The sequence below is a fragment of the Mustela lutreola genome, chromosome 1, assembly GCF_030435805.1.
Source record: "Mustela lutreola isolate mMusLut2 chromosome 1, mMusLut2.pri, whole genome shotgun sequence".
Classification (NCBI taxonomy): Eukaryota; Metazoa; Chordata; class Mammalia; order Carnivora; family Mustelidae; genus Mustela; species Mustela lutreola.
Window position 1 is genome coordinate 237,757,661 of NC_081290.1, and position 12,808 is coordinate 237,770,468.

General features: G+C 37.4%; 1 protein-coding gene across 1 annotated transcript; it reads left to right on the forward strand.

The window, feature by feature from the left end:
* Window positions 1–11,484: 11,484 nt before the first annotated feature.
* Window positions 11,485–12,450, forward strand: LOC131821887 (olfactory receptor 2D3). The gene has a single exon (XM_059158240.1). The coding sequence runs from the start codon at window positions 11,506–11,508 to the stop codon at window positions 12,448–12,450; it is 945 nt and encodes a 314-aa protein (XP_059014223.1). The 5' UTR covers window positions 11,485–11,505.
* The last annotated feature ends 358 nt before the right edge of the window (window positions 12,451–12,808 follow it).

The window sequence follows — 12,808 nt, forward strand, 5'->3', positions numbered from 1 at the left end:
TGTGGCACTGTTTTAATGTTTAAAGATTAGAAAAAAATCAGTATGTCCATTAATATGGATATGGTTAAGTAAATTACAGCATACTTATACCATGGAACATAATCATTTATTTTTAATGAGTTAGATTTATAGGTACTGTGAAATCAAAACTAAGCTATAAAAAATGTACAAGTCAAACCACAAAAACAATAAAATAATAAAATTCAAGCTACTAGCATTTCCTTAAGGTGGGCATGGTAACTAAATTGCACTTGAAATATGATTGTGGAATTAACAACTTCAGGGCATTTCTTTGAATCCCACATGGCTATACTACCATTTGATAGCCTATTCTTCCACCTACTTTCTCTTACATTCTTTGACCTTCAGATGCTATGAATTTATCATTTGGATCTAAAATTTATCTTTGAAAACATGTTTTCACTAGCTTGAGAGAGCTGTAGGAGTAGTTGCATTTTCTTTTTTTTTTTTAAGATTTTATTTATTTATTTGACAGAGAGAAATTACAAGTACACTGAGAGGCAGGCAGAGAGAGAGAGAGAAGGAAGCAGGCTCCCTGCTGAGCAGAGAGCCCGATGCGGGACTCGATCCCAGGACCCTGAGATCATGACCTGAGCCGAAGGCAGCGGCTTAACCCACTGAACCACCCAGGCGCCCCAGTAGTTGCATTTTCATGTGGCCAATCCAAAGTCTTAATTTAATAGTTTTAAAGTCTCTTTCTATAAGACTGTCCTTGGTGAATTATTTCCACAAAAGAAAAGCTTGGACTTTATGTCCAGTAAATTAACAACTTTAATATAAGAGCCCACCCAAAACCCCTGCTATCATGCTGATATTAAGGCCATGCTAACCAAATTCAATCCACCACTTAAGGTGATCATATGGCACCAAAACAACCACAAACCAAAATGAAAGCACGAGGCCTAGAACGCAGCTGCAGTACTCAGAAAATCGGCACCCAGAAAATCCAATATCTGCTTATATTTGCTTCTATTTAATTACCGTATAAATGAAGACATGCATTTGATAACTAGTAAGCCCCTGAGAAGATAACTGCTGAGCTGTTTGGAATGACATGGGCATAAGGTTTGGAACAGGGATGTTAGTGTGGATTGGAAACTTTAGTCTGTGACCTCATGTACAGCACCGAGTGCCCTAGGATGTCTCAGAGGATGCAAAGGTAATAAAACTGAGGGATTTTCAAGCTCCAGGGAATGCCCTGTTTACATACTCTCAGGACCTCACCTCTAAATGTATCCTTGAAGGAAAAATGCTCTGTTCAGAACTGAGACCTAGGAGAATTGTCGTTTGTACCTTGAAAGAAGAAAGGCAGAAAGGCTGGAGGTGGAGTCAGAGTCCTAGGGATGACTCTTGTGCAGGCCCTGGGAGGCATTACTTTGCCAACCCACAACAGGTGCTGTCCTTAGAGACTGGATCTGCAGGCTGCAGAAATCATTGCCTCCCCCACTTGATCCTCCATTCCTTCACCAGTGACCTACAGCACAGTTTCTCCCTCCTTTCCATCCTCAGGTGAGAGTGGACAAGTTGTTGATGGGTCTCAGTCTGTAGGAATCTTCAGTATCTGTTGGGGGTTGGGAGGTAGGCATGGCATTGGAAATGTAAATTTGGTCATTTACTTTCTTGCACATCAAGATGTTCCTTGCTAGACTCCCAGAGACAACAATTATATTCCCACTCTTCTTCAGAATGCCAGTCTAAAAGTCCTTTTCCAGACTTTCTTCATCAGGGATGATTATTTCCAGAAAGATCACAGAGGCTGTGCCTCTTGCTATTGAAAAGCAACTGCCTGATTTTCCCTTTCCCTCCTCTGTCAGCTCTTCAGCCTTCATTGTTTCTCTCAGCTTGCATTTGTCCTACCATGTCCCATTGAACAGGCAAGTGGCTGTGAGGAAAATAGGAATCTTGCTTTGAGGAACTCCATCAAGAGCTCCTTGCTCTTAGTATTCTCTGGGTCGAGATGTGAAGGAATAGGACTGCAAGGTACACTGTTCTAGGAAGGTCAGCACTGCTGGTCAACCCCATGGTGAGTTAGGATAGATAGTAGAGTACAGATCCCATTACAATCAGTGTTGGTCTTCTAGTCCCAAAGAGGATACTAGCCCCCACTGCTGGTGCCCTCACACACACACACACACCCCATACATTGGTATTCTTCATATACAAGTCAGGCATGGTGGGTTCCCAAAACACCCAGCTTTGGTCAGGATCCAGTTGGCTCAGTACCTACTCTGTGATGTCTTTTGTTATTGTGAAACATTTGGTGGCCATGAGGGTACATTTATGAGAACATAAAATACTTCAGTGAGTATATCTGTGGTGTGTGAATGTCTGTGTGTTTATATAAGATATTGTGAAGCTGAGAGTGAGTAGGTATATGCAGCATGTGGCATGTGTCTATGACAAGGAATAACGCCATGTATTCAGTTGTGTGTGAGACGCAGTCACTAAGGGAAGATATCTGGAAAGGCCATAGTAGTTACAATGCTATCTTACCAATTCAGATGCCTTTTATTTCTTTTTCTTATCTGATTGCTGTGTCTAGGACTTCCAGTCTATGGTGAATAAAACTGGTGAGAGTAGACATCCTTGTCTTGCTCCTGATCTCAGGGGGAAAGCTGTCAATTTTTCACCATTGAGTATGATGCTAGCTGTGAATTTTTTATGGAGGGCCCTTATTAGGTTGTATCTTTGGGGTAAATACTCAGTAGTGCAATTTCAGGGTCATAGGGGAAGCTCTATTTTTCATTTCTTAAGGAATCTCCACACTGTTTTCCAAAGTGGCTGCACCAACTTGCATTCCCACCAACAATGTAATAAGGTTCCCCTTTCACCACGTTCTGTCCAACACATTTACTCTTAATAGAATTCTGAATACAATTGTGTTTAAGTCTACCATCTTATTTGCTTTCTATTTTTCCAGTGTATTCCTTGTTCTTTTCATCTTTTTTGCCTTCTGTTTGAGTATTTTTTTCTCATTCCATTTTATACATCCCACTTCATTGATTGCTATACCTATTGTTTTATATATTGAGGTTTATAGTATTCATCACAGTTTTATTCCTAAGACCTGTCCTCTGAGAGGTAGCAACTCATTGCCAGTTTTCAGTGAAGCTCCTCAATTCTCAATGGCTGGAATTCCAAAATCTTGCTGCTTTTCCTGATCTCCCTAATAGTTGCTTTTGGGGAAGCTTGTTCAGTCTTATCCCATTTCTGCCTTGCTTACTATTTAGCCAAAACTTGTTCAGGTTCCTAAAGCTCCTTTACTGTGCAATAACTTCCTTTCTGAATCTCTCTTTCATCATTTCCAGTGCTTTGGCACTATCAGCTATGGATCTCTGTCTCTGCACTTCAGTGAGGCCATCACGCTCTACTTAGGTGCCACCTCCATGGACGAGTGTTCTGAGAGTGCCTCTTGGCATAAAGTTAGTGGGACCATGGAACTCACCTTGTCGGTTTCCTTGCTATACAAGATTACTTTCTGAGCTGGCTGCTGTCCAATGTCTGAATATAATAGTTAAATATTTCATTTTATATTTGCTTCTAGCAAGATGACTGGTCCTATAGCAGTTACTTTATTAAGACTGAAAGCAGGGTACCTGGGTGGATCAGTGAGTTAAGCCTCTGACTTTGGCTTAGGTCATGATCTTGGGGTCCTGGGATCAAGCCCTGCTTCAGGCTCTGCTCAGTGGGGAGGCTGCTTCCCCCTCTCTCTGTCTGCCTCTCTGCCTACTTGTGATCTCTCTCTTTCCCTGTCAAATAAATAAGCAAAATCTTTTTTTAAAAAAGACTGAAAGCAAATGCAGTAACATGACTTTAGTTTAGAATATCCTCAACTAAATGCTGTTTAGATTTTCCCATTTTTATATTTTTCCTATATTGGCAATAGACAACCACCTACTAAAGAACAACATTAAAGAACAAAAACATTAAAAAAGAAAAAATGACCCATCCATAATTCCAATACCCAGAGTAAGTCATTCCCAACATTTTGGAGATTTATTTTTTCTTTCAGTGCTTTCTGTGCATTTTGAAAACCTATATTAACATTGGTCCCTAAGGCATTAGCAAAACCACTTTTGGTAAGTACCAGTGGAAGATGATTGCTATTATTATTAATATTAGGGAATATTATCATTTTCTGTCAGATACAGAAAAAAGAAAAACCCTCAGATAACTGCTAGACAATAAAGTAAGAAGAAAAAGAAAGTGACAAATATTACATTTCTGATGGTGCTGAGAACAATTATTACCTGTAGAATTTCAGAAATAGTTCTGGGAGAGGAAGTGGTTCTTTGAATAACTATAGACACTATGCAGTACAGTACTTCTCTAAGGCTTACTCATTTTATATAACTGAAACTTAGTAACCTTTGACTAATATCTAATTTGACTAATAACTGCCTTCTTCTGCAAGCCCCGGCAATGACTATACCACTCTCTGCTTCTACTAGTTTGACTATTTTACATAAGTGATATCATGTAGTATTTGCCTATTTTGTTTTTTTGTACCTAGCTTACTTCACTTAGCTCATGTCCTTCAGGTTCATCCATGCGGTCACAAATTGCAGAATTCTCTCTTTTTCTTAAGGGTGAATAATATTCTATTTTGTGTATATTCAACATTCTTTATGCATTTGTCAATGGAAATTTAAATTGCTTCTATGTCTTGAATGTTATGAATAATGCTGCAATGAACCTGGGAAGTCAGATATTTCTTTGAGATCTTGATTTCAGTTCCTTCAGATATATACCCAGAAGTGAGATTGCTGGATCATATGAGTTCTATTCCTTATTTTTGAGAAACATCCAAACTATTTTCCATATTGGCTGCACCAATTTGTATTCCCTCCAACAATGTACAAGGGTTTCCTTTTCTCCATATCTTTGCCAACACTAGTTACCTTTTGGGGGTTTTTTGGTTTTATTTTGTTTTGTTTTACTTTTTTTATAACAACCATCATAACAGGGGTAATGTGGTTTTAATGTACACTTCCATGGTGATTAGTGATGATGCCCAATTTTCATGTACCTGTTGGCCATGTGTATGTCTTCTCTGGAGAAATGTTTATTTGGTTTTCTTGCCCATTTAAAAAAACTGGATTAGTTGTTGTTGTTGTTGTTGTTGTTGTTGTTGTTTTGCCATTGAGTTGTATAAGTTCCTTATATATTTCAAATATTAACCCTTTATCAGATACATGGTTTGCAAATATTTCCTATCATTTCACTGGTTGCCTTTTCATTTTGTTGATCATTTCCTTTGCTGTGCAAAAGTTTTTAGCTAGCTTTTTTTTTTTTTTTTTTAAATCTCATTTGTCTGTTTTTCGCTTTTGTTGTCTGTCAAATCTAAAATCATTGCCAAGTCTAATGTCCGAAAGTTTACCCTATGTTTTCTTCATGGACTTTTATAGTTTCAGATCTCATGTTAAGTCTTTAATCCATTTTGGGTTGATTTTTGTGTATGATATGAGATAAGAGTCCAATTTCATTGCTTTGCTTGTGGTTATCCAGTTTTCCCAACACATTTATTGGAGATACTGTCATAGCCTCATTGTGTATTCTTGGCACCCTTGTCAAAGATCAGTTGACTGTATATGTGTGGATTAATTTCAAGGTTCTTTATTATATTCCATTTCTCTATATGTCTATTTTTAACCATTATTATATAGTGTGATAAATTTTCTTGTGAATATTTTTCTTCAATTTAGAGTATTTATTTAGAATAGATTCCTAGAATTGGATGTAGAAATTGGAATGATATTTGAGAGTATTATATAATATGAGGCCTAGGGACTCTGGAACTCCTAATATTATTCTAGTTCTGGTAGTTATTCTTCTTAGATTTCTACAAAAGAAACAAAGTAATGAAAAATAAGACACTGCTTTTTAAAAATTTTTGTTTATTTATTTATTTGGCAGACAGAGATCACAAGTAGGCAGAGATGCAGGCATAGAGAAAGTAGGAAACAGGCCCCCTGCTAAGCAGAGACCCCCCCCACCCCGATGTGGAGTTCCATACCAGGACCCTGGGATCATGACCTGAGCCAAAGGCAGAGGCTTAAATCCACTGAGCTACCCAGGCACCCCAAAACACTGCTTTTTTTTTTTTTTTTTTTTTTTAATTGCACTAGTCCCTAGTGTCACTCAAGTTCAGAACTCTGATAAGCTTGGGTTGGAGTACTTGGTTTAGTCTAAAGTCTTTCAAAATCTTCAATCTCCCTTACAGCTTAAGTGGAACTTTGCCAAATTTGTCAGTCCAGTTCCATGAAGAAGTGATGAAATAAAGTATGTGTGACCTTTTAAAACACAGTAACCCTAGCCAGTAGAAAATATGGACCAAGCAGCATCTGAAAATGTCACAAATCAGACTCCTCCTCATGGGGAAGAAAGGGCTAGTAAAAAGGAAATTTCTTACTCCACCATATTATTCAGAACTGGGCCAAGGTATATAAGCATTTAAATTTTTATTTTTTATATTTTTTTATTATTTTATGTTAGTCACCATACAGTATTTCTTTAGTTTTTGATGAACTGTTCCATGATTCTTTATTTGCGTATAATACCCAATGCTCATTGCAATACATGCCCTCCTTAATACCCATCACTGGGCTAACCCATCCCCCCATGCCCATCCCTTCTGAAACACTGAGTTTATTTCTCAGAGTCCATAGTTTCTCATGGCTCATTTCCCTTTCTGAGGTCTCCCTCTTCAGTTCCAGCAAAGGAAACAGTTCCCTTCCTTTTCTTAATGTCCTCCATGCTATTCCTTATGTTCCACATATATGTGAAACCATTTGATAATTGTCTTTCTCTGCTTGACTTATTTCACTTAGCATAATCCCCTCCAGTTCCATCAATGTCAATGCAAATGATGGGTATTCATCCTTTCTGATGGCTGAGTAATATTCCATTGTATATATGAACTATATCTTCATTATCCATTCATCTGTTGAAGGGCCTCTCAGCTCTTTCCACAGTTTGGCTATTGTGGACATGGCTACTATGAAGATCGGGGTGCATGTGCCCCTTCTTTTCACTACATCTGTATCATTGGGAAAAATACCCAGTGTAATTGCTGGGTCATAGGGTAGCTGTATTTTTAACTTTTTAGGAACCTCAATACTATTTTCAAAGTGCTGTACCAACTTGCATTCCCACCAACAGTGTAAGAAGGTTCTCCTTTCTCCATATCCTCTCCAACATTTGTTGTTTCCTGCCTTGTTAATGTTTGTTATTCTAACTGGTGCAAGGTGATATCCCAATGTGGTTTTGATTTGTATTTCCCTGATGGCTAGTGATGTTGAGTATTTTTTCATGTGTCTGTTAGCTATTCATATATCATTTCTGGAGAAGTGTCTGTTCATGTCTTCTGCCCATTTTTTGACTTGATTCTTTGTTTTTGGGGTGTTGAGTTTGAGAAATTCTTTATAGATATTGTATACCAGATCTTTTTCTGTAATGTCATTTGTAAATATCTTCTCCCATTCCATGGGTTGTCTCTTAGTTTTGTTGACTGTTTCCTTTGCTTTGCAGAAGATTTTTCTCTTGATGAAGTTCCAAAAGTTCATTTTTGCTTTTGTTTTCTTTGCCTTTAGAGACGTGTCTTGAAAAAGTTTGCTGTGGCCAGTGTTGAGAGGTTACTGACTATGCTCTCCTCTAGGATTTTATTGGATTCCTGTCTCACATTGGGGGTCTTTCATCCTTTTGAGTTTATCTTTTTGTGTGGTGTAAGAGAATGGTCAGGTTTCATTCTTCTGTATATAGCTGTCCAATTTTCCCAGCACCGTTTATTAAAGGGATTCTCTTTTTTTCTTTTTGGTATTTTTTCCTGATTTGTCGAAGATTAGTTGACCATAGAGTTGAGGGTCCATATCTGGGGTCTCTATTCTATTCCATTGATCTATGTGTCTATTTTTTGTGCCAGTACCATGCTGTCTTGGTGATTACAGCTTTGTAATATAGCTTGAAATCAGGCAACGTGATGCCCCCATGTTTGTTTTTCTTTTTCAACATTTCCTTTGTGATTCAAGGTCTTTTCTGGTTCCATACAAATTTTAGGATTGTTTGTTCTAGCTCTTTGAAAAATGCCATTGATATTTTGATCACGATGGCATTGAAAGTATAGATTGCACTGGGTAGCATAGACATTTTAAAAATGTTTCTTCTTCCAATTTGTGAGCATGGAATATTGGTCCATCTTTTTGTGTCTTCTTCAATTTCTTTCATAAGTGTTCTGTAGTATCTAGAGTATAGGTAATTTACCTCTTTGGTTAGGTTTATTCCTAGGTATCTTATCATTTTTTTATGCTATTGTAAATGCAATTGATTCCCTAATTTCTCTTTCTACAGTTACATTGATAGTGCATAGAAAAGCAACTGATTTCTGTGCATTTTGTATCCTGCCCCATTAATTAATTGCTGTATGAATTCTAGTAATTTGGGGATGGGGTCTTTTGAGTTCTACACATAAAGTATCATGTCATCTGTGAAGAGAGAGCATTTGGTTTCTTTTTTGCCAATTTGAATACCTTTTATTTCTTTTTGTTGTCTGACTGCTGAGGCTAGGACTTCTAGCACTATGTTGAACAACAGTGGCAAGAGCAGGCATCCTTGTCATGTTCTTGAACTTAAGGAAAAAGCTCTCAGCTTTTTGCCATTGAGAATGATATTTGCTGTAGGCTTTTCATAAATGGTTTTTATGAAATTGAGGAATCTTCCCTCTATCCCTACACTCTGAAGAATTTTAATCAGGTAAGAATGTTATATTTTGTCAAATGCTTTTTCTGCATCAATTGAGAGGATCATGTGGTTCTTCTCTTTTCTTTTATTAATGTGTTCTATCACACTAACAGATTTGCAAATGCTGAACCATTCTTGCATCCCAGGAATAAATCCCACCTGATTGTGATGGATAATTCTTTTAATGTACTGTTGGATCATATTGGCAAGGATAGTGTTGAGAATTTTGCCACCCATATTCATCAGGGATATTGATCTGTAATTCATCTTTTTTTAAATTTTTTTATTTTTTTTATAAACATATATTTTTATCCCCAGGGTTACAGGTCTGTGAATCACCAGGTTTACACACTTCACAGCACTCACCAAAGCACATACCCTCCCCAATGTCCATAATCCCACCCTCTTCTCCCAAACCCCCTCCCCCCAGCAACCCTCAGTTTGTTTTGTGAGATTAAGAGTCTCCTAGGAACAACGCCAAAGGCAAGGGAAGCAAGGGCAAAAATGAACTATTGGGATTTCATCAAGATCAAAAGCTTTTGCACAGCAAAGGAAACAGTTAACAAAATCAAAAGACAACTGTAATTCATCTTTTTGATGGGGTCTTTGCCTGGTTTGGGGATCAAGGTAATGCTGGCCTCATAGAATGAGTCTGGAAGTTTTCCTTCCATTTCTATTTTTTGAAACAGCTTCAGGAGAATAGGTATTATTTCTTCTTTAAATATTTGGTAGAATTCCCCTGGGAATCCATCAGGCCCTGGAGTCTTATTTTTTGGGAGGTTTTGATCACTGCTTCAATTTCATTACTGGTTATTAGTCTATTCAGATTGTCAGTTTCTTCCTGTTTCAGTTTTGGAAGGTTATAGGTTTCCAGGACGTCATCCATTTCTTCCATGTTACTTAATTTATTGGCATATGGTTGCTGATAATAATTTCTTTTTTTAAGATTTTATTTATTTATTGATTGATTGATTGATTGATTTGACAGGCAGAGGTCACAAGTAAGCAAAGAGGCAAGGGGTGTGGGGGGGGTGATGCAGGCTCTCTGCTCAATGTGGGGCTTGATCCCAGGAACTTGGGATCATGACCTGAGACAAAGGCAGAGGCTTAACCCACTGAGCCACCCAGATGCCCCTATCAGGATGGTCTTTAGCTTCCAAGTGTTTGAATTCCTTCCAAATTTTTTGTTGTGATTGAGTTCCAATTTCAAAGCATTGTGGTCTGAAAATATGCAGAGAATAATCTCAATCTTTTGGTATAAACTAAGATTTGATTTGTGACCCAGTATGTGGTCTGTTCTGGAGAAAGTTCTACGTGCCTTCAAGAAGAATGAGTCTTCTGTTGTTTTGGGGTGGAGTACTCTATATACCTATGAAGTCCATCTGGTCCAACGTGTCTTTCAAAGCTCCTGTTTCTTTGTTGATCTTCTGCTTTAAATTTTTAAATATATTTGACAAAATTATTTTCCAGGAAGATTGAACTAATTTTCTACCCACTTGCATTGCACAAAAATGTCTTTTTTCCACACCTTCATTTTACATTTTATATTCATTACATTTTAATGAATTCTGTCGTTTATTAATTGTGTGATTTCAGGAATGTAGCTGAACTTTTCTATGCCTCAGTTTCTTATCTGCAAAGTACAATTAATAATATCTACCTTATAATGTTACTGGGACAGTGTAATTATATAGAACCCTTCATGACTGTCAATAAATTTTTCAATAAAATACTAGTTACTATTTTGTGATGTGGTTGCTTGGTAAAAATCTTAAATAGTTTCCCAGGTGAAAAATGTAACTCTCATTGTTCTGTTGTATTTATTTAGTTATAATAATGGGTATTTTTCCTATATTTAAGAGCTATTTTCATTTCTACTTTCTAAATAATCCTTGGCAAATTATTTCTGAGCCTCAACAATTTTCATAGTGTTTTACATGTAATCTGAATGTAATAAAGACATCAACTCTTATCCAATATTTCTTTCAAATATTTTCCTGTTTGTAGTTTATCCTTTAATTTAATTCATGATATTATTATCTCACAGAGCCCTTTCAATTTATGTCATAAGTTCTATATGTTTTCTTTCATGGATTCTTAGATTTTGTGTCATTTGATCTTATCCAGGAATCACAGGAATTTTAACTTATTTTTGCTGTTTTTTTATTGTTTTACTTTCAGTATTTTCCTCTTTAATCTAAATACTTAGTGAACTAAATTCTAAGGTTTTATTTATAAAGCAAAAAGAATGTACTGCTCTTTAGGAGGTCAAATTAAGTTTGATTCCTGAAAGTTATTTCACATTTTTCAAGCATATGTTATAATTATATATGTAGTATTTTGAACAGTTAGTGGTGCAGTTTTATACATGGTAACAGTGCTAATAATATACACATCATTTTGTAACAATATGTGTATAGCCATTATGTAAAATCCATATAAAGTCTAATATCCTCATGTCAGAACTAGCCAAGAAGGCTTTAATAATGTCATACTCTATAAAAAAGTCCTTCCTCTGGGAAGAGGATATTTGGGAAACAATAAAGTGGATTTACATTACAAACAACTAAATAAAATTAAAATATTCTATTTAGTATTAATTAGAATAACATGAATAGCAACAAGCTAGAAATATCCAATTTGGTTTTAAAGTGGGTTTTAAGTGATACTCTTCTATGGGACTTGACATCACCATCCCAAAGTTTGTTCTTTTTATTTGTGCAAACAGGCAAAGAGGCATAAATCTCAATGGGAGAGGAAAACCAAACCTTTGTGACTGAGTTTATTTTCCTTGGCCTTTCCCAGGACTTGCAGACCCAGATCCTGCTATTTATTCTTTTTCTCGTCATTTATCTTTTGACTGTGCTTGGAAACCTGCTCATCATCCTTCTCATCTTCATGGATTCTCGACTTCACACTCCCATGTACTTTTTTCTTAGAAACCTCTCTTTCGCAGATCTCTGCTTCTCTACTAGCATTGTCCCTCAAGTGTTGGTCCACTTCCTTGTGAAGAGGAAAACTATTTCTTTTTTTGGGTGTGTGACACAGATAATTGTCTTCCTTCTGACTGGGTGTACAGAGTGTGCACTGCTGGTGGTGATGTCCTATGACCGGTATGTGGCTGTCTGCAAGCCCCTGCACTACTCCACCATCATGACCCAAAAGGTGTGTCTCCAGTTGACCATAGGATCCTGGGCCAGTGGGGCACTAGTGTCTCTGGTGGATACCACCTTTACTTTCCAACTACCCTATCAAGGACAGAACATTATTAACCACTACTTTTGTGAACCTCCTGCCCTCCTGAAGCTGGCTTCAGCAGACACTTACAGTACAGAAATGGCCATCTTTGCTATGGGTGTGGTCATCCTCTTAGCTCCTGTCTGCCTGATCCTTGTGTCCTACTGGAATATTATCTCCACTGTGATCCAGATGCAGTCTGGGGAGGGGAGGCTCAAGGCTTTCTCTACTTGTGGTTCCCATCTCATTGCTGTTGTCCTCTTCTATGGATCAGCAATATTTGCCTACATGCGGCCAAACTCCAAGACCACAAAAGGGAAGGATAAGATGATATCTGTGTTCTATACAGTGGTGACTCCAATGTTGAACCCCATTATTTATAGCCTGAGAAACAAGGATGTCAAAGGGGCTCTCAGAAAACTAGCTGAAAGAAAGTTCTTTTCTCAGAGGCAGTGATATCTAGATCTGACTATTTTTTTAGATCTGACTTTTATTAGATTTTATTTATTTTTAAAGATTTTATTTGTTTATTTGAGAGAGATAGAGAGCACTAGCCAGGGGAGGAATATGGGAGGAGGGAAGGGACAAGCCAACTCCCACTGAGTGGTTAGCCCAAGGCGGGGTTCATTCCCAGGACCCTGAGATCATGACCTGATCTGAAGTCAGAGACTTAAACCACTGAGCCTCCCAGGAGCCCGTTTATTTTTTATTTATTTATTTACTTACTTTTAGAGTCAGAGTACACACCTGCTCTTGTGAGTAGGTGGTGTGAGGGGCAGAGGGAGAGACAGAGAAAATCTTAAGCTGGCTCCAT